This window comes from Lissotriton vulgaris, chromosome 6 (assembly GCF_964263255.1).
Source record: "Lissotriton vulgaris chromosome 6, aLisVul1.2, whole genome shotgun sequence".
Lineage (NCBI taxonomy): Eukaryota > Metazoa > Chordata > Amphibia > Caudata > Salamandridae > Lissotriton > Lissotriton vulgaris.
This window is the reverse complement of record NC_141694.1, coordinates 1,694,053,622-1,694,080,278: the sequence shown is the minus strand read 5'-3', so window position 1 is coordinate 1,694,080,278 and position 26,657 is coordinate 1,694,053,622. Positions and strand designations below refer to the sequence as shown.

The 26,657-nt window shown below is 44.3% G+C and overlaps 1 protein-coding gene across 1 annotated transcript in view; it reads left to right on the top strand.

Annotated features, from left to right (window-relative positions):
- USH2A (usherin) overlaps nt 1-26,657 on the top strand; it is a 2,319,650-nt gene that overhangs the window by 1,263,075 nt on the left and 1,029,918 nt on the right. The window contains exons 31-32 of the mRNA XM_086925936.1: nt 11,927-12,090; nt 21,590-21,799. Of these exons, the coding sequence (XP_086782062.1) occupies nt 11,927-12,090; nt 21,590-21,799 (374 nt within the window). The remainder of the gene's footprint in view (nt 1-11,926; nt 12,091-21,589; nt 21,800-26,657) is intronic.

Below are 26,657 nucleotides of genomic sequence, written 5' to 3'. Positions count from 1 at the left end.
ATCTGCACCTACCTGGTGAAACACTTGAGAGACTTTACAAGTACACACACTTGGCGAACTGCATTGACCATGATGCCTAGGGACGAACCTGCTGAGAGGAGAAAGCAGTGTGATCCCACATTTGTTTCCTGTTTAAAAGGCTCCCTCTAGGCATTTGAGCTGACGAGCTCGTGGAGAGGCACCTGCGCCTTGAGAGTTATTGACAACCGAGAATACTTTGGCAGCCTGCTCAGCAACCCCTTACATTCGAATTGCCTAATACCTACTGATGACGGATAACAATCCAGAAGCACGTGTTTAGAGATGGCCAGCACCAATCTGCACCTACCTGGTGAAACACTTGAGAGACTTTGCAAGTACACACACTTGGCGAAATGCATTGACCATGATGCCTAGGGGAGAACCTGCTAGGAGGTGAAGCAGTGTGATTGTAATTGTAATTGTAATTGTAAGATAGTTTTTATAGAGCGCATACTGTCGCTCCAAGGAGCATCTTGGCGCTGTAGTCCGTAGCCTAGAATGGTGGGCCGGAAACACTACTCACATCAATTTCAAAGTACCTGAGAGATATTTAGAGCCTAGACTAGCTGTTTGCTAACCGTGTCTGGTAAATTAAAAATCCAGGTTTTCAGGGCTTTCCTGAATTCGATTTCAGTGGGGATTTGCCGTAGGCTTTGTGGGAGTTTATTCCAGGCTTAAGTACCAAGGACGGCCAGGGATCTTCCTCCTTTGGTGGCTAGTCTAAATCTGGGGACTGTTAGAAGACACATGTCTGATGACCTCAGGTTCCGACCTGGTATGTATGGCTTGAACCGTGGGAGCAGATATTTAGGCCCTTTTTTGTGGTACGCTCTAAAAGTAATTACCAGTATCTTAAAGAGCACTCGCTTATGTATGGGGAGCCAGTGTAACTGTTTTAAGGCAGCAGAAGCAGAAGATCTCCTTGGAAGATTAAGCACCAGGCGTGCAGCAGCATTTTGGACAACCTGCAGCCTATGTAGGGTAGATCTATTCACTCCTGCATATATGCTATTGCAGTAGTCCAAGCGTGATGAAATTAGTGCCACTGCAACTGTCTTCTTTGCTTCTAATGGGATAAAGTTAAAAAACTTTCGAAGACCACGTATGATGTTGAAACAAGATCCTGCCACTGCAGCCACTTGCTGTTTAAAACAGAGTTTTTCATCAAATCTGACTCCCAGGTTACGTGCGGATAGTACTGTTTTTGGCGGAATTTCCTCATTTGGGGGCCACCACAGCTGGGGGGAGAACAGATTTTGGGGACCCACAGGGAGAATTTCAGTCTTGCCCGTGTTGCATTTCAGATGGTTAGTCTTCATCCAGTTAAAGGTTGCAGTGAGGCACTTTCCAAGATTCTCCTCCACTCTTGTAGACTTGCTGTCTAAAACTAAGATGAGCTGAGTATCATCTGCGTATGATACTGTATTGATGTTAAATGATGTTATTAGCTCAACTAAAGGTGTCATATATAGATTAAACAGCACCGGGCTTAGCCTTGATCCCTGGGGTACACCTGTTGGATTTGATTTTTTTGCTGATAGATACTGTCCGAGGACAGTAATCTGTTTCCTGTCCGCAAGGAGATTTTCCATCCATGCCAAGGCTGTGCCCCCTATGCCCACCGTAGCTAGACGGTTGATCAGTATCTCATGCGAGATCGTGTCGAAGGCCGCAGACAGATCCAGGAGAACTAGGACAGCCCTGTCCCCCTGATCCATGGCGCCCTCAGTGTCTCAGTTGTATAGAGGAGAGCTGATTCCGTTGAGTGGGAGGCTCTAAAACCCGATTGGTTGTGGTGTAAAAGATCCTCATCCTCCAGAAATGTGGTCAGTTGTTTGTTTACAACTGCCTCAGTGAGCTTAAAGAGGAACGGTAGTAATGAGATTGGCCGTAGGTTTGATAGAGGGGTGGGATCGACCATCGCTTTCTTCTGTAGGGGTTTGACCGCCGCTAACTTCCATTCCTGAGGGATTTTGGCTGATGCAAGAGAGGAATTTATTATGTTATTAATAATCGGGTTCACTAGATCAATCAGAGAGTGTAATATCTTGGGGGGGCACGGATCAAAAGGAGAACCGGATCTTCCAGTCAAGATTGCCTGACGGCTGTCTTCCAAACTAATTGGCAAAAATTCATTCAACTCCGCCCTTCTGGTATCTGGGTCTAAAGTTCCTATTTTATATCCCATCAATGGTGTAGGGTAGGCTTTTGTGAGCTCCTGGACCTTTGCCTCAAAATAGTTCGCAATGGAGTCACAGAGGGTCTGAGAGGGGGGATGTCTTGCCTGGTAATCTTTGGATTTAGGAAGTCATCCACTATTTTAAAGATCTCCTTCTGCTTATTTTCTGCCGACGAAATTGCCTCAGAGAAGAATACTTTTTTGGCGTCTTTAATCAGCACATGATATTGATTTCTTGCTTCTTTGTAAATTTGTCGTTCTTCTATTGTGTATGAGCGTCTCCATTTCCTCTCCAATAGTCTGACCTCAACACGCTTCTCTCTAAGAGATTGTGAGAACCAGGGTGCTATTTTTTTCCTTTTTTTAGACATGTTCTTTGATCCCTTAGTACTAATTAATTCTAGACTAGTCGTGATCCAGTGATTAAAGGTCTCATTGTCTACCTCAGTGTCCCCCGTCAGGGTGGGTTTGCCCTGTTTCATAAGATTCTGAAAGTCCGGGTCCTGACTAATTTTACTCCAGTCATGTTTATTTTGGGGAGGTACTATTAGCTGCCTTTTGTTCGCTGGTTCCTTTGTTATAGTTAGTTCCAAGGGAATCAGCATGTGGTCGGTCCATGTCTGAGGGCATGGTTTATTTGCCTTAAGGGTCATTAGATTTGTACAGATACAGTCTAGAATATGTCCAGCTTCATGAGTAGGGTCTCTGTTTAATAACGATAGCCCCCACATATTAAGAAGTTCTAGAAACTCCCTAGTATTAGGGTCAGTAATTATGTCCAAATGGAAGTTTATATCACCCAAAATAGTAAAATTTGCGTATTTAGGGATGATATTACTGAATGTTTCGGAAAAACTCTCCAGAAACTCCTTATGAGAACCCGGAGGGCGATATATCAGAGCTCCGGAAAAGGTATTAGATTCATGTGTATGAAGGCAGAAGCCTAGACACTCTGCTCCTTTTACGTCAGGGAGGTCGAAGGTGGTACACTTTATGGAATCTCGGTGCACAATAGCAATTCCTCCTCCTTGTTTGATTTGCCTGTCAGAGCGTTGGATATGATAACCCTGTGGTAAGGCGTTGACCACATCGGGGTGCACCAGTCCTTCAGCCACGTTTCTGTGACGAAGAGCCAGTCAAGGTCATTCTCTTCGATCAGATCGTGGATATGTGCGGCATGTTTGCACATGGATCTAGCATTGATTAAGCCTCCCTTCATAGTTTTAGAAAGTCGGGGTATGGTTTTACATTTTTCAGGGATTGTAAGCGGGCCGCAGTAACTGCAGAGAATCGGACCATGACAGTTGGCTACATTTATGGTATTTAGACATTTCTCATTAGGAATGTTTAGTGAGAGTAGCTCCTCTCTAGTATATGGGGTTGCAGGAATATTTTGACCAGGGGGGGGCCCTGTGCCCGGCCGCGGCACGGACGGGCACAGATGGGCTTACCTCTGGCGCACCTCCGGCGCGATTGCGGCGCGCCCGCTGAACGCGTCCGCTGCGCGGAGCCATGGCCGTTTGATTTTATACCGGTGACTCACCCAAGATGGCCGCCGTAGTCACTTCCACCCGAGTCCCTGGAATCCCAGCCCAAATATCGGCCGTAAATTCTGGGGGGAGGCAGCGTTTGCTAGATAGGTAAGACTAAAGTGCCAAAGTGATTTTTTAAAATATAATCTGCACCCTTACATCGGTGAGATTATAGCGTCGCAATTGAAATCGGCGCGCTGGTGCTGGGGAGGGGAGCGGACACACAGGGCAAGTGCTAGTAATACAAACAAGGTTTCAAGTTAAAAGAGAACCGCCCGGCTCAAGCCTCAGGCGAAATTGTGCAGTAGTCTCGGGGAATGAGCTCCTGCCTTGAATTTATACCGGTGACTCACCCAAGATGGCCGCCGTAGTCACTTCCACCCGAGTCCCTGGAATCACAGCCCTAAAATCGGCCCTAAATTCTGGGGGGAGGCAGCGTTTGCTAGATAGGTAAGACTAAAGTGCCAAAGTGATTTTTAAAAATATAATCTGCACCCTTACATCGGTGAGATTACAGCGTCGCAATTGAAATCGGCGCGCTGGTGCTGGGGAGGGGAGCGGACACACAGGGCAAGTGCTAGTAATACAAACAAGGTTTCAAGTTAAAAGAGAACCGCCCGGCTCAAGCCTCAGGCGAAATTGTGCAGTAGTCTCGGGGAATGAGCTCCTGCCTTGAATTTATACCGGTGACTCACCCAAGATGGCCGCCGTAGTCACTTCCACCCGAGTCCCTGGAATCCCAGCCCTAAAATCGGCCGTAAATTCTGGGGGGAGGCAGCGTTTGCTAGATAGGTAAGACTAAAGTGCCAAAGTGATTTTTAAAAATATAATCTGCACCCTTACATCGGTGAGATTACAGCGTCGCAATTGAAATCGGCGCGCTGGTGCTGGGGAGGGGAGCGGACACACAGGACAAGTGCTAGTAATACAAACAAGGTTTCAAGTTAAAAGAGAACCGCCCGGCTCAAGCCTCAGGCGAAATTGTGCAGTAGTCTCGGGGAATGAGCTCCTGCCTTGAATTTATACCGGTGACTCACCCAAGATGGCCGCCGTAGTCACTTCCACCCGAGTCCCTGGAATCCCAGCCCTAAAATCGGCCGTAAATTCTGGGGGGAGGCAGCGTTTGCTAGATAGGTAAGACTAAAGTGCCAAAGTGATTTTTAAAAATATAATCTGCACCCTTACATCGGTGAGATTACAGCGTCGCAATTGAAATCGGCGCGCTGGTGCTGGGGAGGGGAGCGGACACACAGGGCAAGTGCTAGTAATACAAACAAGGTTTCAAGTTAAAAGAGAACCGCCCGGCTCAAGCCTCAGGCGAAATTGTGCAGTAGTCTGATCCCACATTTGTTTCCTGTTTAAAAGGCTCCCTCGAGCCATTTGAGCTGACCAGCTCGTGGAGAGGCACCTGTACGCCTTGAGAGTTACTGAGAACCAAGAATACTTTGGCAGCCTGCTCCGCAACCCCTTACATTCGAATGACCTAATCTCTACTGATGAAGGATAACAATCCAGAAACAATTGTTTAGAGATGGCCAGCACCAATCTGCACCTGCCTGGTGAAACACTTGAGACTTTGCAAGTACACACACTTGGTGAACTGCATTGACCATGATGCCTAGCAGCAAACCTGCTGGGAGCCACTGACGCCCACAATGGTTTAAAGACTCTGCCCATTTGACTCCAGGACCAGTGAATCTTCTTAAGGGCCAGTGAGGCTGGCCCTATTATAATCCCTAATGACTATGTGTGGGAAAGCCCCGGACTCTGCTCAGAGACAGAGACCAGGAGGCAGGCTTACACAGAGGTGTAAAGTTCTGCTGCAACTGCCCTTGGTGGCTAGAGCTCACCACCAGGAGTAAAATGAGCCCATGTTTGTCAGAATTGGCGTAATGGGACCCGAGTATTGGCATGTTCAAGACTGGTGACCTTTGACCGCTTGCAAAGCAAAATGGAGCGTGGGGCTTATATGAAATTATCCCCGGGTAGGGCAGGGCCCGGGGGTGGATGCAGGAATAATTTCTTCAGGAAGGGTGTATGCGTGGGGTCCTCTCACCAGATTCTCTACTGGCTCCCGGGCTGTTACTGACATTACTGTCACCCAGGACCACATCCCAAGGGTGATGCCCCACCCCCTCCCAGTGCCTGGGGGGAGCAGGGTGGTCACCGTAGAAGACTACACCCTGCCCACAGGAGCAGGCAGGGAGGGAGAAGCTGCCTGCGTCTGCTCGCAGAGCTGCAGGCTGTGTGAGAACTGCCGGGGCAGCGAAGGGGTGGGCTCCTTGATTGCCCCCTACAATTGAGGTGGGACCAGGCAACTCTGTAAAAGTTTTTTAAAAAGAAGGAAAGTTGCACAGCAGAGAAAAAATAAGTGGCTCTTCCCATTGCAGCAGGAGAGCCGATCATATCATAGGCACAGCTGTAGCGCCCAACAATGCCCTGTGGGTCTTTCAACCTGCCTGATTTTCTCTACTCGGGGTGTCCCCAGGATGAAAGAAACACCACCAATGTGATTAAGAAAGCATGTGGAGAGGGGCTGCAGGAGTGCAGCAGCTCCCTCTGAAGTAGTTTTTAAAGCAATATTCCTAGGTTTGCGAGATCATAGAATCCAGGCCCCCCCTGGAACTCTGTCTAATGTTTTCAAAGCACTCCCCAGGCTGGAGCTTCTGCTCTACAGCTGGGAGTGCTGCACCCTCCAGAGGCTGGTTTTATGGCTGCAATTATTGTGACCTGGATATGTTTAAAGAAGGTACATTGGTACAACATCCTCTAGGGCCTATGTCTATGAATGCATATAATGTAATCAAAATGTGATGCTCTCTAAGGGCTACTTTTATGGTTGCATTTTCTTGGTCGGAAAGTTTATGAAAAGCACATAGACGCACGGATGTTTTACTCATTTTACATTGCTTCGGTGCTATATTAGTGCTGGCAGTGATTATGGATAACAGTACATATGTTTTATGAACAGGAGGGGTGGGAAGAGTTCACAGAGTTTTACTTCGCGGAATTCCGCTGAGTGACATAATAGCTCATTGAGATTCTGCGGGGTTCTGCTTGTGGGCCGAATTTGACACGTCGCGCGGCTCACGCTGATCTTTAGCTGCAAAAGCTTGTTCTGAGCTGTAAAATTAGGGTGAACAGCAACATGCAGCGCACCAGAGGGCGCTGCTTCTACTTGCCGCTCAAGTAGATTTTCTAGTTGAGCGGCAGCTTTCTCTACACGAACGAAAACGACCTGCTGTGACCGTCCGCGTTGAGAAACTTTTGCCAGGAGGCATTCTAGTGCCTGAAAATCATGCTAAAGGATGCAAATTCTCACTGGAACTCGCCAAGTTAATGTTGGCGAGTGGTACGCAAGAAACAACTCTGCCATGTGGTGCTTGGGGGAGTTTTGTCAGAACTCCGCGATACTTGCATAGGGCGGAGTGGACAAAACTCTGTAAACTCCACTGGTGGAGTGGAGTTTTCCACCGACCCCTAACTTGCACAATATTATTGCTCATGATTGCATGTACATGCAAAATAAGGTCTTTAACATGTGGTTTGCTGCTCTTGAACTTTTGACCAAGCCAATAGACTTACCTTGTATGTTTTTCTGACCCCTTTAGTGGGTTCAAAGGTGATTATGCAATGTCATCTATGGTATTCTCCATCTGCCTATGTACATATTTGTAAATTACTGCATAATATATAGTACTGTGTGTGTGTTTATTAAATGTACTATTCCTTTTTCAACAGAAATGACTGGACAATCATTTATTGAGTGTCATTATTGCGTGCCAGGGAATGGTGATTACTAGCCCACACCACCAACCCTGAGTAGGCCGTGAACTGCCCTGCTTCGCTACCCTGAGAGAGTCAAGAGCTACAATGGGGTGCTTGGTTCCCGGTAAGGGGATATTGTGGACCTATTACTTGTGCAGGCCACAAAACTAATAGCCCCATTTCCTACATCACTGCTATCAGAGTTCCAGTTTTATGCAAAGCTCAAGTGTATCTTTGCAAATGACAGAATGTATCACCCAGACTATCCAAAAGAATCCACATTTGGAAAACTATAGTGTGTTATTAATAGTCGCAGGGTGGTGAGTAGGTGATGACTTCCCCTATTCTTCTTTGCACGAGAAGTCCATTTTTGGGAGTCTCATTACCTCAGTTCAAACAAGTCATCAAACTGCCTAGGAGATGACAGGGGTAGGAATTGTTTGGGGGTGGGTATAGTTGTTTGTAGAAGACTTCAATCCCAAATAGCCTATTACCAAACTGAGAAGTCACGGTCGCTGGGCCCCAACTCCACCAACAGCATTGATATCGCTAGCTGTCCCATAAAATAAAATAGACTCATAGGAGATATTCTATGATCAGGTTTCTGTGGGTGATCTAGGTTATTCACAGTCATGCAGCAGTGTGCCAGGAAGAAAGTTCTTATACGCCCAGTGCACTACCCAATTTCACCTCTTGGGGCAGGAGAGGATTGCATGAGTCTGGTGGAGCCAAGATCAGAGACTGCAGTAATTCTCGGGTCCCCATGTATTAGCACCTTGTGAAGTTGTAAGACAGTTGTGGTCTTAGTCCAGCTCAGACAAGAGCAGGCGCATGACTGGAATTACAGGAGGAGCTGCCACAGTGGTTCCACCCTGCCACTACAGAAGCTGCTGAGTGGATGTATTGGCATTGTGGAAAGATAATCTGAAGGCTGTGATCGTCACTCTGCTTTAGAATCCGACACAGATGTGCTAAAGTTGTTGCCACTGTTGTCAGCTGTCATAGGCCCACAATAATAATGGATCAGCCCAGATTCAACTACTGCCTCTGGAGCTTCAGTGGGGAGCAGCTATTTCTGACACGACCAAGCCTTGCCTCCCGCATAAGTAGTTCTAAATTAACAACTTGATTGGAGGACAGTGGAAATGGAGGTTCTGCCAAAAAAAAGATTCTTCACACACTTCACGTTGGCTTAGCCATTCAATGTAGAGATTAGTGCATGCTCGATTTCCCGCCAGTAGAAAGGCCTCCTCCGCCATTTGGTCTACCAAGGTACAGTGATAATTCTGGCACAAATGATGGCAGAACAGACACTCAATTTAGGATGACTATTTTCCACCATGTCTGGTGAAATTAAGTCCATGAAAGAGCATCAAGATAATGGTGGCATATTTTTCCCAAAAACTACATTTAACGCGCATTACATTCCTGGAAGCACCTCAGCAACATAATATTGACAGTAGACATATGGGTGCTTACAGTATAATTCTACTTGCGAGGCATGCTAAGTGACCACTGTTGATGGTAGAAGTTCTTCCATCCACCAGTGGCCAGAGCAATTCTTTCCTAAATGCTCACAACTAAAATAGCTCGTCCAATGGTTCAGAGATCCACTCTGGTAGAAAACCCTCAGCTACCATGTCAGAGAACTAGAATTCTCCATCACAACTGTGGAGAAATCTGCTGTAATCCCACTAAAGAGGTGGAAATTGGGTGTTTCAGTGAGTGGGTTACCTCTAACACATGTACATTTGTTGTCATTCACAAACTCCTCTCCGAAATCCTTTCAACCAAGAATTGGTCTGAGATTTACCCTAGCAAAGGACTAAGAGTTTCTTTTCTTTGAGTATTGAAAAGGGGATTAGACCACCCATGAATGCTAGAAGTGTAGGTGAAGGGAAAATGTTTTCCTTGGAGAACAAATTTGCATTTGCACTGGAAACTAGATTTGCCCAGTGCAGAGATCCCTGCACTGACACAGCTATACTGTTGTTCTTCTCTTCTGTGAATGTTTGTTACTAGAAAAAAAGACAAGCTGGTACTTTTCTCGTGTTTAAGGCCTTTGAGATCTTGGAGCCCTACATTAGGCACCTGCTTGATGTATCTTTTGGGACGCATACGGTGCCTGAAGGTTGGAAGCAGGCGGTAGTTTTACCCCTCCAGAAAAAGGCGAATATTAGCTATGAGAAAATGGAGAACCTCCGCCCTATCTCGCTGCTACCCTATTTTGCCAAAGTGGCAGAGAAGGTCGTGAATGCCCAACTTATGACCAATGTGGAGGAAGTAAACCTGCTCCACTCGACGCAATTTGATTTTAGACCCCGGCATTCAAGGGAGTCAGCACTCCTAATGGCCGCCGAGACCATCAGACAAGGGGCGGATGAGGGTCAGACCATGGCCCTTATCCTCCTTGATCTGAGTGCGTCTTTCGATACTGTAGCACATTACACCTTACTACAGTGTCTGAATAAGGGTGGGATTATGGGGGCAGCGCTAAAATGGATTCAGTCTTTCCTGACCAATCGGGATTCCAGGTTAGGCAGGGAGAGCACTTTTCTAGGATAATCAACTTGGACCAAGGCGTGCCACAGGGCTCGGCCTTGAGTCCGACTCTATTTAATCTTTATGTCTCCCCTGTAGCTGACATTGTTGAGGGCTACGGCATGCGCATTTTGTCATATGCCGATGACACGCAGCTGGCCCTCTCCCTGTCGCATTCACCTGGTCTTGCTGCATCTAACTTTAGAGCGTGCATGCAGGAGCTGGCCTCCTGGATGTCTACCAACTGCCTGAGGTTGAATGGCAGCAAGACGGAGGTGCTCGTGGTGGGGGGGTGTCCGTCTGTCTGGTCATCGGCATGGTGGCCTGCCTGTTTGGGACCAGCACCCGTGCCTTGCCAACAAGCTAAAAATCTGGTATGGTTCGATTCGGACCTCACTTTTGCGCCTCAGATTAGTCGAGTGGTGGGGGTCTTCTTCTGGGTCCTGAAAGCTCTGCGGAAGGTGCTGGACCTTCTTCCGATGGAGGCAAGACGGACGCTGGTGCATGCCTTGGTCACCTCGAGAATGGACTATGGCAACCTCCTGTACCTGGGAGCTACAGTCAGGAGTCTAGATCGTCTGCAGGTGCTACAGAATGCCGCAGCCCGGCTGGTTCTGAGGCTTCCAATAAGATCTGCCTCGAAGGCCGCGTTGCAGGCACTGCACTGGCTTCCGGTCAGGAGTAGGATTGAGTTTAAGGCCCTGTGATGTGCCACCGTATTCTGGGAGGCAAATCACCAGGGCCTTTACAGAGCCTGATTAGACAATACAGACCTGCTCAGCCACTTAGGTCCACAGGTACAGGCCTGCTGAAGATTGCGAAAATTAAAAAGACCCGTATGGGGGGCAGGTCTTTCCGGTTCCTTGCAGCAAAGGGTTGGAACAAACTTCTGCTGGAACTGCGCATGGAACTTTCTGAGACAAGGTTCAGGGGAAAGCTCAAGATGCATCTATTTAGGCAGTAATTAAGGCAAGTTTGAGCACTTTTGGGGGGACTGTTATTTCCATCCAACACAGCACGGGGACACGCCGGTGTGCGTAACCAGGCGCTTTACAAACTTCCCTATTATTATTATTATTAATAAGCCTCCAGTTCTATTTTTACTCTGCCAGTAATTATGCAATGGGTTCTAAGGACCTTAACCTGTACTCTAGGTCCTGCAGCAAATTCAAATTTGACAACTAGTTTAAGAAGCAGGCTGTACCTTGAAAGATGTTTAAAGAGTAAGTATTTTTTTCAGTTTTATGTGTGTATACTCACATAATGACAATTGTTTAGGGAGAGGAATTATGCGTGTCCTACAATTTCACAAATGGACCAGATTAATCAGAGACACTCACTGGCATAACACAATGGGATTTTTAAATAGCACCCAAAAAACACAACTGTGGGAGAAAATATTGACACTTCCTGATTTTATCACAGGAGTTAGGACACAATACGAAGAACAATAACGATGATGAGGCAAAGAAAGCAAGTGTGCATGAGAGAACGAATGAAAGTCTGGAGTCTGAAAGGCTAATGCGTTTCCCCAAAGAAAGAAAAACGACTTTCTTTGGATCAAATTCAGATGCAAAATCTGGCTGTTTTCCAGAGCTCTAATTACATCCTGAATGAGCTGTAATCCCCGGCCACCCCAGACAAACAATAGGTAAAAGGGAATGATATACACTTTCTTTATGATGATGTCACATTGTGGCTTAGTATTTCCAGTAGATACTTAACCCTTTCTTCAGAGAAAGGAACAGGGCGAAATGTTAGGCTTACTGTACGGGAAAAGAAGAGAGGCAGGCAGAATTCGATGGAAACAAATAATGGATGCTATATTTCAGGAATTGATCTGCAAAAATGAAATGTCCCCTGTTGTTTTCTCCTTACTTTGCAGATACACAACCTATGAGTACAAGTATGTAGTGCACAACGATGTCGGGTACACAGCCAGCCCAGCGGTGAGGGCCACCACCTTGGCCGGATTGCCTGTCAAAGGAAGTATCTTAAAGGCGCAAGCTCTTAATCACACCGCAATAGAAGCCAAGTGGACCCGACCATGTAAGTGCAGGCAGATTGCTTCCTTTAGACGTAAGAAAAATGTGTGTTAATGAAAAGCCTGTAGAAGAGGAATGTTACAGGTTTCAAGTAAATAGAACCATTGCTTCCAATCACAAGAAGAGGTTCACTCACTTTTTAAACACTCTAATTTGCCAATCAAAATATGTCCCTTTAAAAACTAGGGCTCGATTGTATGCTAGAAGCATGCACGGTTAAACCACACGTGCCTCTACCTCGCAGCCCAAACCACATATACATATTAAACACGCATGCCTTTACCACAAACTTTTGTGGTATAGGTATGTGTGGCTCAGGTCGCCACTACCCCACCCCTACCCCGCGCTGTCACTTAAACTATCCCAATCCCCATCAGCCCTAAAAAACATCACATCTACCCATTCCTCTCCCACTACACTAAGGCCTAAAACCCAGCCCTTTTATGTACACTATCACGACCATCCTGCCCCCCTTCGCTGTCCCTTAAACTACCCCAACCCCTTCCACTGCCCTAAAACCGACCCAACCCCATCCTAAAAACTACCTCATCTACCCATTCCCCTCGCTCTGCCCTAAGGCCTAAAACCCTGCCACTCCATGCACTGTCCCTTAAACTAACCCAACCCCTTCCACTACCCTAAAACCTACCCGCCCCCCCACACACCCTAAAAACAACCTTAACCACCTGTTCCCATCCCACTGCCTTAAGGCCTAAAACCCTGCCCCGTAAGTTACGCTACCCCCTGCACTATCCCTTGAACTACCCTACTGCCCTAAAACCTACCCTACCTCCCCTTTCAGCCCTAAAAACGACTCTACCACTTTCCAGCACTTAAAACTACCCCCTACCCCCACTTACCTCACCACAGCGTTTCCTGCTTTCATCTTTCAGCCGTTAGACCACACACTGCCTCAACCACGTATGCGTGGTTACGGCATATGCGTGGCTAAGGCAAGCGTAGTCGAACTTGCGTAGTTGGAACACGCATGGTTCAGACCACGGTGTTCCAACTGTTTCCCCTACGACTCCATTAAAGACAAAGAGATAATTTACCACAATCCCAGTATGATTCACGCTATGGTTGAATTTTTGAGGGGTGATGAGGGGGGATCTGAGACTGAGACATAACCAGGGTAAGTTCGATCTGGAATTACTGAGTTGTAATTGGGTCAGGAATCTTCATGGTTCTCCATGTAATTCCTGATAACACCGCACCCCTGGAGATACAGTCACATCCACGTTGTAATTCCTGGGGTGTGAAACTACCAGCACCGAATCTGGAGCACTTTTAAGGTAAATGTAAAATGTACATGTCTATATCTACATAGTGATATCTTTGTAATCTATTCAAATTTGTTACTTTTAGCTGTTTCTGTGTTCACTTTTCTTGCAGTGTCTGAAAATTGCGTTGGCGGTATGAATCACAAAATGTGTAGGCCTGGGCAGTAAATTTCGTTCCGCTCACGGAATTTGCGGAATTTGGGTAATTTCGCGTTCTGCGGAAAACCCGAAATTGCCCAAGATTCTGCGTTCCGTGACTTTGCAAAACTTTTTGCTTGTTCGCGTTCTCACATGCATGTTCCAAGATATTTCCCCCCGAGCATGCAAACAGTGATTGCGAACAGTAAAAAAGCATCGCCATCAAGCAATTCTGCATGTTCGCGGAATTTTTGCGTGTTTGCTGAGATTTTTATTTGTTTCACAGAGATTTGCGTAGCGCGATTACGCAAATTACACCCACCCCTAAAAATGTGTTGCTGTTTCTTCTGGCTTAATGACTGCAAAACCGTCGTATTGTGCAATGCGACAATTTACAAATAAGAGGCGCAAACCTGTTTTCTTTCAACCTTCCCCAAATTCTGTGAAACATTTTTCAGTTCCACAATGTTGCTAAGCTTTGCACTTTGATACATTAACGTGCAACAAAATATGCCAAAAACAACATTATGAAAGAAATTCTGCATACCTTTGAGTTCATAGAATAGTCAGCAAAAGGTAAATATGGAAAGAAACAAGCTGCATACATGTTCCGCATTTGCTGGGTTTCGCTAGACGGAATATATTCTTGCAATGCAGTTAAAGGTACATTGGGGGACTGTGTAAATCGGTAACTTCAAATAATTTTGAAGCCAGAAATAAAAATTTGAGCCCCCCTAAAAATGCACGTGATAGGTATGTTGATAACGATAAGTGTGCATTCACATGGCAGCTATATGAACCGACAATTTAATTGTAGGCACAAAAGAGGTTATGTTTCCTACTAAATTTGCAAGATATCCACATAAGATATCTGTTTTCTTAGGCCTGAGGTCTTAAAAAAGATACATTTTGCACATGTGCAATTTCCCAAGGAGCTTTTGTACATGCACAAAATGAAATGCATATGCACAAACAGGTTTCCACGATCAAATCTTGCTCCTGAGCAAATACTTAGGAGTTTTCCTGGTGCAAGATCAAGTCCGTCTCTCACACACCAAGCAATAAGTTGCAGTCTTTGCGTGACGCACCTACCTCATCGAAGGCAGTCCTGGCCAAGAGCAGGGCTGCTGTGAGGAGCAGCACACTGCCTATTGGGACAAAGATGTCCCCGGTTTGCAATGCACATTTAGCCTCCCGCCACCACTCATCACATTTGCTGGACAATGATTGGCCACAACATTTTTTGATGCCATGCATCTCCTCTCTTTATTCTCTGTCACCTGTTTTCCTCTACACCATCGCCTCTCCCTTGATACTCATAATCATGCCTTCGCTTTTTGCCTTAAAATTAAAAGTTTTATACACACACTGCCTCAGATCTATTTTTTCTGCCTTTTCCTGCCTCACTCTACTTATAGAAACCATACAATTCCTGCACCTTAATTACTGCAACTTTTACATCATTTTGTCTCTCCTCTTCAATCCAATTTAAATAAACTTTTAATGAGTCTTTCATCCTGACTACAGTATGTCTGAAATATCTCACCCTCCACACATTCCCCTGGCTAATTTCACATCAATTTCTTTGAATTCCACTTTCTGTTCCTGATATTTCAAACTATTCATGGTCCTGTGATCCTTATTGTACTATCTTTTTTTTAGATTGGCTTTGTTCTAGAGTCATTCATATTTCTTCGCTTTCCCATGTGGTCCATTTGGATTTTTTTCATCCTTAACTGTCAAGTCTTTTAGCTATTTAATGCCTTTCCAGTTCACTTTCAACCCTCTGCCACACTTCGAATATTGAACCAGCCCAATTCTTCGGCTGTGTCCCTGCTTGAGGAAGATCTCCAAGGGCTTCATTAGAGCTTGCCTACTGTTTTGAAGTCTCAGGGACACAAAGACTTCACCCCCAGTCCCTCCTGAACTCATTTGCTGTGAGTTCTGACCTGCTGAGAGGTGCCTGCCAGTGTTCCTGGGGCTATGGTGGTTGTTTTGGGGCTGGAAATGGCAAGAACTGCGAAAATCAATTCCCCGCCTGTTTCCAATGCGTTGCAGCGGTGCAAGAAGATCTCTCCGATGCATCATCACCGCTGAGGAATCGATACAGTGCCTGCTCATGGCTGAACTGCCTGCCATGCAATGAATTCTGTGCACTGATCTCCGATGTCCGAGATCACCGCACCAATTCTGACGCAGGCCTTGCTGTGGTAGAACAGACACATTGAGGGGGCACGGCTGAAACCACAGTAGCGAATCCCGGGTCTTCACACATCGTTCCGGATTGTCACGCATCGCATCAAAGTGCCAAGTCTGTCACAACCCAGTAAGAAACTGACACATCACCTACCCACACAGTAAGAAACTGATGCATCACCTCCTCTCCAGCAAGGAACCAACGCATCACCTCTCCTGCACAGCAGTAAGGAACTGATGCATCTCCTCCCCGGAGCAAAGAACCGAAGCATCACCTTCCATGAGAGTAAGGAACTGATGCATCACCTTCCCTGCGATCCTTTTTGCTTGCATTTTTGGACGCAGCCAAGGTACTTTGTTTAAAAGTGTCATATCCAACATTTTCTTGGAACAGAACTGTTTCTACCTTTTACGAATCATATTTTTAGTACTGCATTGTTGATTTTTGTCATTGGTCTTGTTTTGGTTTAGATCAAGATTACTTATTTTTCTGAACTGGTGTTGTGTCCATTGTAGTGTTTGTATTGTATCACTGTATGTGTTCACAAATGCTTCACACACTGCCTCTTAGATAAGCCTGTCTGCTCATGCCATGCTACCAAGGGGTGAGCAGGGGTAAGTTTAGAAGTGTATTCTCCTTACCTGGACTAGGAAGAAGGGTCCCTACTTGGACAAAGGTGCAAACTCTTGCCAACTAGAGACGCCCATTTCTAACACCAACCATGCCGGCTCAAATTGAACACAGCTACATGCTAATCAGTCTTGACCCTGCACCATTAGGAACTATCCAGCCAAAACTGCCAAGCCAGATCCTCTCTGAACTGCAACAGAAGCAACCCAAGATCGAGTTTGCCCTGATTTGTACTCTATATTTGGTTGCGGCTTGGCTCCAGTGACACAGTGAGCAAGGAACCAACATCCGGGCTTTCCCTTTGCTAATTATGGTTTTATATCAAACACACAAAAGATGATTAGAGGATGCTTGCAATAGGTCTAACCATTGGCAATCAATAGGGGTGGCATTCCAACCCATTGGTTATTTGCCCACAATTCAACATCAGATTGGACCCAGCTATGTGCAAATCACTCTTGACCCTGCTCCAAGAGGAACAATCTAGCCTGAACTGCCAAGCCAGATTTCTCTGCTTTAGACATTTGCCATTTACCCTTTTATTTCCCAAAGGATACTTTGCTCTCCTCTACAGAAAAAAAACACATCTAATTGGAATGAAACCAAAACTGACATGGAAGTACAGCTTTACACAAGGAAGTGATTTTGTTGGTTTAGAGTGAATCTATTCAGTCGTTTTTGAGAAATTAACATAAAGAAATGGGTATCTAATTCATTAGTTCTGTGGAGGCTCCCAAACCCTGATTCATAGTCCATCTGCCGCCCCAAATCAATAAAATATAGGTTTGTGGTAGTATGGGGGCACTTTTACCCATTATCCATTTTCTGGTTTGTTAACCCAAATGCCAGACAGTGAACTCAATGTCTCTGACTGACTGTGTTAGAAATGGGGGCCTCTAGTTGGCAAAGGTAGGTACCTTTTTCCAAATAAGGACCCTTGTTTCTACTCAGGGTAAGGTGAATAAACACTTTAGATAACCCCTGCTCACCCCCTTGGTAGCTTGGCACGAGCAGACAGGCTTATCTCAAAGGCAATGTGTAAAGTATTTGTACCAACGCTTACATTAATAGTGAAAACAGCACAAATGGACACCACACCATTTAAAAAAAATGATGTATCTAAACTTAACAAGACCAAAATGACAAAAATCCAACATACACAGTTAGAAATATGACTTTCAAAAGGTTTTAAGAACTTGTACCATATAAAACTAAGGATGCATGACGTTTATACAAAGAAACTGTAGTTACGGCAAAATTCACAAGGCCAAACAGCTGCAGAGTGAAGAGGCATTGAAAACAAAGAGCTGCGTTAGTTCCTGGGTCCTTAGGGAGGCGATACAACAGTTCACGTAGGAGAAGTGATGCGTTGAATCTGGTCTGTAAAGGGAAGTGATGCTTCAATTCTTCGTGACAGTTCCGGTCCACACATGATGCCTTTGGAAAACTTGGCGAACAGGTGAGATGCGTGGAAATCTGGGATGCGTTGGTATTCAATGCGGCAGCAGTGAGCAGCCCCCGGCTGGTTTTCTTCAGCTGCGACCCCTCGATGCATCGATTCTTGCAGCGGCGAAAGGATCTGCATCGATTTTCGTAGCAGCACAGCGATGCGTAGAAGATTTTCTCACGCAGTGGAGATGCGTCAGAAAAACATCCGGGAGAAGAGCGATGCATTGTTTTTGTAGTTCTTCAACTTTCTTCTCTCTTCCAGTTCCCAAACAGCAGCAACAATATCCAGAGGTCCAATACTAGCACAGGCAACTCCTGGCAGGTCAGAACTCACAGCAGCAGAGTTCAGGGGTGCTGGGGGTAAAGTCTTTGTGTCCCTGAGACTTCAGAACAGGAGGCCAGCAGACACAGGCCTTTGGAGATCTCCTTCAAGCAAGGGACACAGCAAGTGCACAACAAACTCCATTGTCAGTGTGAGCCCTGACTCCAGACACAACACAGGGGGCGGAGCCATCATTGTGGACGGCAGGCACAGCCATATGCAGGTGCAGGTGTTACTCCTCCCACAACTCCAAATGCAGACCAGGCCATTCAGCCTAGCGCAGACTAATCCAGACTCTCTGTAGCCACTGCACATCCTCAGCCCCTGTCACTCTAAAGCTAGACAACCAATACACATCCTAGCTAAGGGACACTGGATAGCTAAGCAAGAATATAACTACTTTCTAAATGTGGTATTTTCAAACACAGAATGTAAAAATCACACTCCCTAAAAGATGCATTTTAACATTCTGAGGTCAGGCTTATCAAACTTTATTTTCCTACCATGTTCCCATGGGGAGTTATGCTTTAAATGTGTTATAAGCAAACTCTTCATTCTATCCTATGGGAACAGATAGCCTTACAATAGTGAAAAACGAAATTGGTAGTATTTTACTATCAGAACATGCCACTAAGCATGAGCGAATTTTGCGGATCTCGCGTTCGCGAATTTTGCGGATTTGCGGATTCGCAATCCGCAAAATCCGCGAATTCCCGCGAATTTGCGGATTTTTTTTTTTGTGTTCGCCCGTGTTTCTGCCAGTTCGCGAGGGTTTTTACAATTTCGCAATTTGCGAACTTACCTGTCGGGTCGCAAGTTTTGCGAACTTGTTGTTTCTACGTGTCCAGCCTGTTTGGGACACTCTTCTTCATCACTGCCACTCTCTGTCACCACTGCCACTCTCTGACTACTCATGCCACCCTCTGGCCCACCCATGCCACCCTCTGTTTCATCACCACACCCTCTGGTTGTCCAGTGTACATTATTTTCGGCAAAGCAAAGCACACCTTCCCTGCCTCAAGTGACCTGAATTAATTTGGGGCTGATTAATGTGTCACAGAATATTTTTTTAGCTGGCACCTGCTTCCTTAGTGCGCCTGATTAGTGATCTTTTGCACTTGCTAAGTGCTTTCATTGTTGCAAAATTAGTTACAACACCTGCCCTGCCCCAACTGACAATAATGAATTAGGGGCTGATTAATGGATTTTAACTTCCAGCCTGGCTCCTGCTTGTCTCCCTTAGCTGTAATTCAGGACCTTTGTGGCATATGTGTAACTATTCTGAGGTTCAGAGCAGGGTCACATAATAGTTTCAACTGGCAACTGAACTCTGGAGGGGCCCCTCAGGAAGCACTACAGGAAATGGCTACTAATGATGAGCCTGAACTTTTGAACCTGGTAAGTAGTTACTTTCAGTTTTGCTAAGATCGTATTTCTGCAATTTTGCACTTATTCGCGGGGCGCGAACTCACGCGAACAGTGCGAGCAGTGCGAGCAAAATCCGCTGCTCGCGGATTTGCGAATTTTGCGGGAGATTCGCGAATCTCGCGGATTGCGAATTTCCCGAAAATCCGCAAAATCCGCGAGCGGAACGGATTTTCCGCCCATGCCTACATGCCACACACACCAGGGTATGTCCTACCTTTCACATACACTGAACACTGCCCACGGGGGTACCTTGGGCCTACCTTAGAGGTGACTAACATGTTAGAAAAGGGAAGGTTACGGCCTGGCAAGTGGGTGCACTTGCCAGGTCGACATGGCAGTTAACAAACTGCGCACAGGCACTGGAGTGGCAGGCCTGAGACATCTTTTCAGGGCTACTCATGTGGATGACACATATAGTGCTGCAGGCCCACTAGTAGCATTTGATTTAAAGGCCCGGCACAATCAGTGCACTTTACTAGGGGCTTATCAGTAAATCAAATATGCCAATCATGGATAACTAATCCTAATAACAATTTACACAGGGAGCACTTGCACTTTGACACTGATCAGCAGTGGCAACGTGCCCAACGCATCTAAGCCAGCATAATTGAAATCCAGCACAGCATTAAATGTACAGGAGGTACAGGCAAAAAGTCAGGGACATTCACACCAAGGATGCCAGGTCTAACAGGCTGCAACTCAATAAATGTGTTCCAGCTGCCAGTAAAGGGTGTAATCTTTAGTACTTGTATTCTCAGAATAAAGTGTAGGAGCCATTATGTCAGGATGGAGAGCCTGAATGTCCCCTCAGTGCTCAAAATAAAAAATGTAGATTTAGCCACAGGGCTTGCGGACTTTGAAGGACAGTCCAAAGGTTATGCACAGCAGGGGTTGACTCCCTGCAGCAGTTTGGGCACCAGGCCCCTTAGCCAACCGCTGATGTGCAAGCCAATGGCCATGCACAGCAGGGCAAGGAATACTTTGATAGAAGTTGAAAATAAAAAATACCCTCAGAAATCAATTTTAAAAAGTTATTGGTAAAGTAAGTTTATGTTTAGGATCGCGTATAACATGGTGTGTTTAAAAAAAAAAAGAAACTCTGAAATTTTCTCACAAACCAGTTAATTTCACCATCCATGCAAGCCAAAACATGTACACCAAAAGGAATGCTTATGATATCAGTATTTATTAACACCTAAATATGCAGTAGTGAAAACACAATTGCATCTCACACATGAAATTTTATGAGCACTACCTCTGCAGAGCTAAACGTAAGTGGCAAATTTCAGTGGTTATTAGCTGTAGTATTTTATTCATAATTTGACTTTCACTGTGTTTTTACACATAGATGCGGTACAAAAGGGGGTGGTAATGGACGGAGCATCTGAACCAATCAAACACTCACACCCAGTCAGAACTGGGGTGGCAGAGTGGGCTAAAGAACGGTGATGGATTAAACCCAGATCTTTTGACTGGGTGTGAGTGTTTGATTGATTCAGATGCTCCGTCCATCACCACCCCTTTTTTACACATACATATCACTGTATGATCAGTGCATGATGAGCAAACCAGAAGTATGGACATGTTTGAAAGTGACATTCTATATGCAAGGTAGTTGAAATCTATCATTCATTTAAGTAAGTCGATAAAATATATATACAATAATAAAAATATTTTCTGTAAACCAAAGTCACAACAATTAACTACAAACTCAACACAAAATGATGATCCACCTTTCTGTGCTTCCTAAAATCTCAGTTTATTGCAACTTCTTCAGTGGTCCCAATTTCATTAAAGAAAGACTTAAATGGACACTCACATACCGTTGTTTTGAACACTTCCGTTCTCCACCCTACATAACATGTGTGAGTGTGTTTATAAATTGGAACTTTCTCTTGCATCTATCATTCATAACACTTTAAATTGAAGCAATATGTGAAGAAAATGTACCAAATGTCTGGTGGATTTCATCTGAATCCCCAGATAGTTGCATACAAGGCGATAAATGAATTGAACTTTCATAATAACAATTTCTTTTCTTTCCTTCCTTAACAAGCCCTCCAGGATCTGCAAGGAGATGTACACCATTACATCCTGTACCTGAACTCTACTACCTCAAAGGAGTCCCCGAAGCTTCAGTCAGATGTAAACTCAGCTGTGATTGGTAACTTGCGTCCAAGCACGAATTATCGTCTCGTGCTACTGGTTTCCAACGGAGCGCACGCCATCAACAGCAGTGCCGTCCATGTGGCTACGTCCGACGGAGGTGGGTTCTGTGCAGTGCGGCATCTCTTCTGTCGAGAATTGCAGTACGCAATGGATTGATTTTCGTTAAGGTTGGGATCAGGCATTCTAGCATTATGAAATTTCCTGTTATTAAAAGGGGAAAAAGCTTACATGACTAAGTGCTGGTTGCCATGCAGGAGGAAATCAATAAGAGACCCTGCAGAGACCAAAACAAGAAATTTAAGTAGAGATATTAGCTCTACTTGGTTCTGATCGTCCTCCTTGTTTGGCTACCTCCATTACACACTCACTTCCCAAAACAAGTTAGCTGTCAACACTTGTAAGACTTAAGGAGAAAACAAGGATTGCATTTTAAAAATATCTGTTCTGTAAAGCGGTGTGAGTGTATTATGAGAACCCTTTCCCCAGTTAGCACTAATTCCATCTGGCAAGTTCAACCAACAGCAAAATATGCCTATGACTCATTTTCAAATCAGTTAGCGTGGGGAAAAACAACTTATGACTCTAAAATGTGTTTGGAATGGTCTGGCTAATCCTTTGACTTTATAAAGACTCATTACAAACATTATAATATCATTACCTTCCGACCAAGAGTTCCAGGTCATTAAAAAAGCACTTCAAGTGAGGATTTCATTTTCTCAGCAAAGCCAAAGGTTAGCACCTTTTTGTTTTTTTAAAGTATAATTGATTGGCGGGACCAAGGCCTGTTTCAAGTATAAAAATGGGTCTCTGCATGGCTCTTTCAGACATGCTTTAATAACTGTGTAATTTAACGCTAACCGGGTTTTTGTTTAGGAATAGATTCCATTAGCACCTCTGGAATCAGCATTCAGGATCATCGAGGTCGTTTGTGTAATGATAACACTGCATTATTGCTCCATATTATCAGACATGCGAATATGCTGTTATAACAGAGCATTGCATTTTGTATTTCTACTTGAAGTAGGGCTGTAATGTTAGTATTTTGCATGTAATCTATAGAAAAGCTGTCGAATGATGTACATCTGTCTCTCTCTCTCTCTCTCTTTCAGATCATATCACACTTATTACATATTATGTATTTTTTATGTTGCAGGTTTATTTTGGGCTAGTCTGCGTGAACAATGTGCTTTTTTTAACATATAAATGTTTTTGAAAGTTGAAAAGGAAATATTGGACTATTCTGTTTCTGCAGTTTAAAAAGATAAAAGAGCAACATGTAATTACGTAGTTAAGATTGCAGACTTTTATAAAGCTGTTGCGTTCCGACTGTAGAATGCTGAGGTTATAGTAGTTTTACTCTTCAAACTGTAGCTAACAGTTGGCACTGGTCGGATTTTGAATCTTCGTTTTTGTTTTTTGTTTCTTTTATGAGAAAGATCGTAGACAAAGCAATTGATAGTGGTCTGAGCCAGTGTAATTATATGGTTCGGTGGTTACAGTGTTTATGGTATAGTTATGGATTTACCAAGTTTGCCACATGATTTGCTATATAATTTTGCAGATTTCAATATAAAATGTTTCTAGGCAAAATAGATTAATAAAATGATGCCTTGGAATGTGCTGAATAATGCTGAACAATGCTGCATAATTTGCCAATTTTTGCTGCACAATTTAGATAACTATGAGCATATTTGGTCTTCCATTTCGGCATAATCATAATGTTTAGGGACTATTATTATTTCATATATATATATATCACTCCATTCCGTTACCTCCTGGATATCTCCATACATGGACCCTTCGGTAAGTGCTTTGCAAATTAGTTTATTGCTTAATCGCCATTACGCGTTTCGGCTCGTCCGAGCCTTGTTCACAGGACATGGCCAAATCATTTTCAATTCATTTTAAAGTGACAAGTGCATTTTGTGATTTTCCATGTGATTATGGCAACCATAGGCATAAAAAAGTTTGTAATGGAACATAAAAAGTATGACAAGTTTTTAAAATAATGTTTTCTCAACCATTGTCATCCATTAAATTGAGAGATTGTTTATCGTGACTCCTCATCTCAAGTGATACATTAAAACCATTACTAAACAATGAATTGTTTTCAATAAAATCACCACATCATATGTCATTAATATGTCCCTCCTATTGGTCTGAGTTATCAAAACATGCAAATTCTAGTTCCATTTCGTATCTAGTAACTATTTGCAAAATACATTTTGAATATAGTAGGTGTCTATCTGGAACACCCCGGTACGTGTTGCAATTATCCTGCATTGCTTAGTCATGGTTTGCTATTCTATAAAAAAGTGCTCTAGTGCAATACATAAAGTGCTTAACGTGCTTGTGTGCAAAACGTGCATATTGCTAAATTTAAACATATGTATAGATACACACACACTATAAAAAATAAAGGTTACATGGACGTTATAGTTAGGCTCAGATTTCACTTATATAAAACCAGTGAAATTCAGCAGTTATAGTTACCTATGCTAACTATAACTTTTCCCCCCGTAATGCACTGCTTATGATGTAACAAATTACATCACACATGACATGGTCAGAGACATCACTGATGACATCTCAATTTACATTACTGATGACATTATTCAGTGATTGTGAGTGTTTTCTAAATGTTTTTGTGTGTTAAACTTATATACTAAGGTAACACAAAAGTTAAATTAGCATGCTTTGTGTATGACTAATGACTGATTCTTTTTTTAACACAGTTCATGTGAGTCACTGTGTGACTGTGTATCTGTGTGTGAGCGGGTGTTTGAGTGGCTGTACAGGTGTGTGAGTTGGTGTGTGTTGCTGTATGGCTGTATAAGTGGGTGTATGAGTAGCTGTGTTGGTGATTTAGTGGCTGCGTGAGTGGTTGTATTTGCTTGTGAGTGGATGTGTCAGTGGCTGCTTGGGTGAGTGAGTGTGTGTATGAATAGTTGTTTGAGTGAGTGACTGGGTGTGTGCGTGGCTGTATGGATGAGTGAGTGAGTGGCTCTTTAAATAAGTGTTTGGTTAAGTGAGTGGCTGTATGGAAGAGTGTGTGTCTGTGGGATTGGCTGTATGGGTTAGTGAGTGACTGTGTGAGTGGCTGATGGATGTGTGAATGGGTATGTAGGTGGTTGCGTGGGTGTGTAAGTGTATGGAGGTGGCTGTATGGGTGAGGTTATGTTTACATTATAATTAGGCTCAGATTTCTCTTATACAACACCAGTAAAATTCAGCAGTTATAGTTACCTGTGCTAACTATAACTTATGCCCCCATAATGCACTGCTTATGATGCACCATATCAAATCACACATGCCATGGTCAGTGACATCACTGATGACATCATTCAGTCATTGTGAGTGTTTTCTAAACGTTTTTGTGTGTTAAACATATACTAAGGTAACACAAAAGTTCATTTAGAATGCTTTGTGTACAACTAATGAGTGATTACTTTTATTAACACAGTTTATGTGAGTCGCTGTGTGACTGTATGTATCATTGTGTGAGTGGGTGTCTGAGTGGCTCTACAGTTGTGTGAGTTGTTGTGCATTGCGGTATGGGTGTATACGTGGGTGTGTGAGTAGCAGTGTTGGTGACTTAGTGTCTGTGTGAGTGGCTGTATTTGCTAGTGAGTGGATGTGTCAGTGGCTGTTAAGTGAGTGAGTGGGTGTCTGAATAGTTGTATGAGTAAGTGACTGGAGTGTGCATGGCTGTATGAGTGAGTGAGCGGCTGTTTAGTAAGTGTTTGGTTAAGTGAGTTGGTGTGTGACTGGCTGTATGGAAGACTGTATTTCTGTGGGATTGGCTGTATGGGTTAGTGAGTGACTGTGTAAGTGGCTGATTGATGTGTGAATGGGTATGTAAGTGGTTGTGTGGGTGTGTGAGTGAGTATGTAGGTGGTTGTATGGATGAGTGAGTGGCTGTGTTACCAGGCTGTATGAGTGAATGAGTGGGTGTGTGAGTCGCTGTATAGATAAATAACTGTGTTGTCAGTAGCTGTATGGGTGACTGTTGGTCTGTGAGTGGCTGTGTGGGTGAGTGGCTAGTTGTATGATCAGGCTCCATGAGTGAGTGGGTGTGTGAGTGGTCCTATGGATATGTGAGTGGTTGTGTAAGTACTTGTATGAGTGTTTGAATGGGTATGTGAGTTGTGTGGGTGGGCATATTAGAGGTTGTAGGGGAATGTGAGTGTGGGTGAGTGGTTCTGTGGATGATGTCATCGGTGATGTAATGAATTATGTCACTGGCCATGTCATGAGTGATGTAATATGTGAGATCAAAAGCTGTGCATTGCTGGGGCATAAATTATGGTTAGCTCAGGTATCTATAACTACTGAATTTCACTGGTTTTGTACGATTGAAATTTGAGCCTTACTATAAGAGCCCTGTAATCTTTGGTTCTTCAATTAATTTCTAAGGTTTTTAAAATTCTGTTTCCTAACTATAACGTCCCTGTAACCTTTGTTTTTTAGGTGAATTTATAGGGCATTGTATTTCCTAACTGTAACCACTAACCTTTGACATTTAGTGTGTAAGTGAGTGCATGAGTGTCTCAGTGGGTGTATGAGTTTCTGACTAGGTTTGTATGTGGGTGTGAGAGAGTATGAGTGGGGCTGTATAGGTATATGAGTGTCTATGTGGGTGTGTGAGTCTCTGAGATGGTCAGTGAGTGAGTCTCTGAGTAGAACTGTGAGTGGGTGAGAGAGCATATGAGTGTTTCTGTAAGTGAGTGCATGAGTGTCTGACTTTGCCTGTGAGTGTGTGTCTGTGCCTGAGTTTTTCTGTGAGTACATGAATGAGTGAATGTGTCTGTGAGTGGCTACAAGAGTGTCTGAGTTGTTCTATGAGTGGGTGCATGAGTACCCGAGAGTTGTCTGCCCATTTCCTGCTTACGTCTGATCTTTATTTTGCCTCTTTCAGTTCATTGCTGACTTTTATTTTTTCCCCTTTCTGGTTG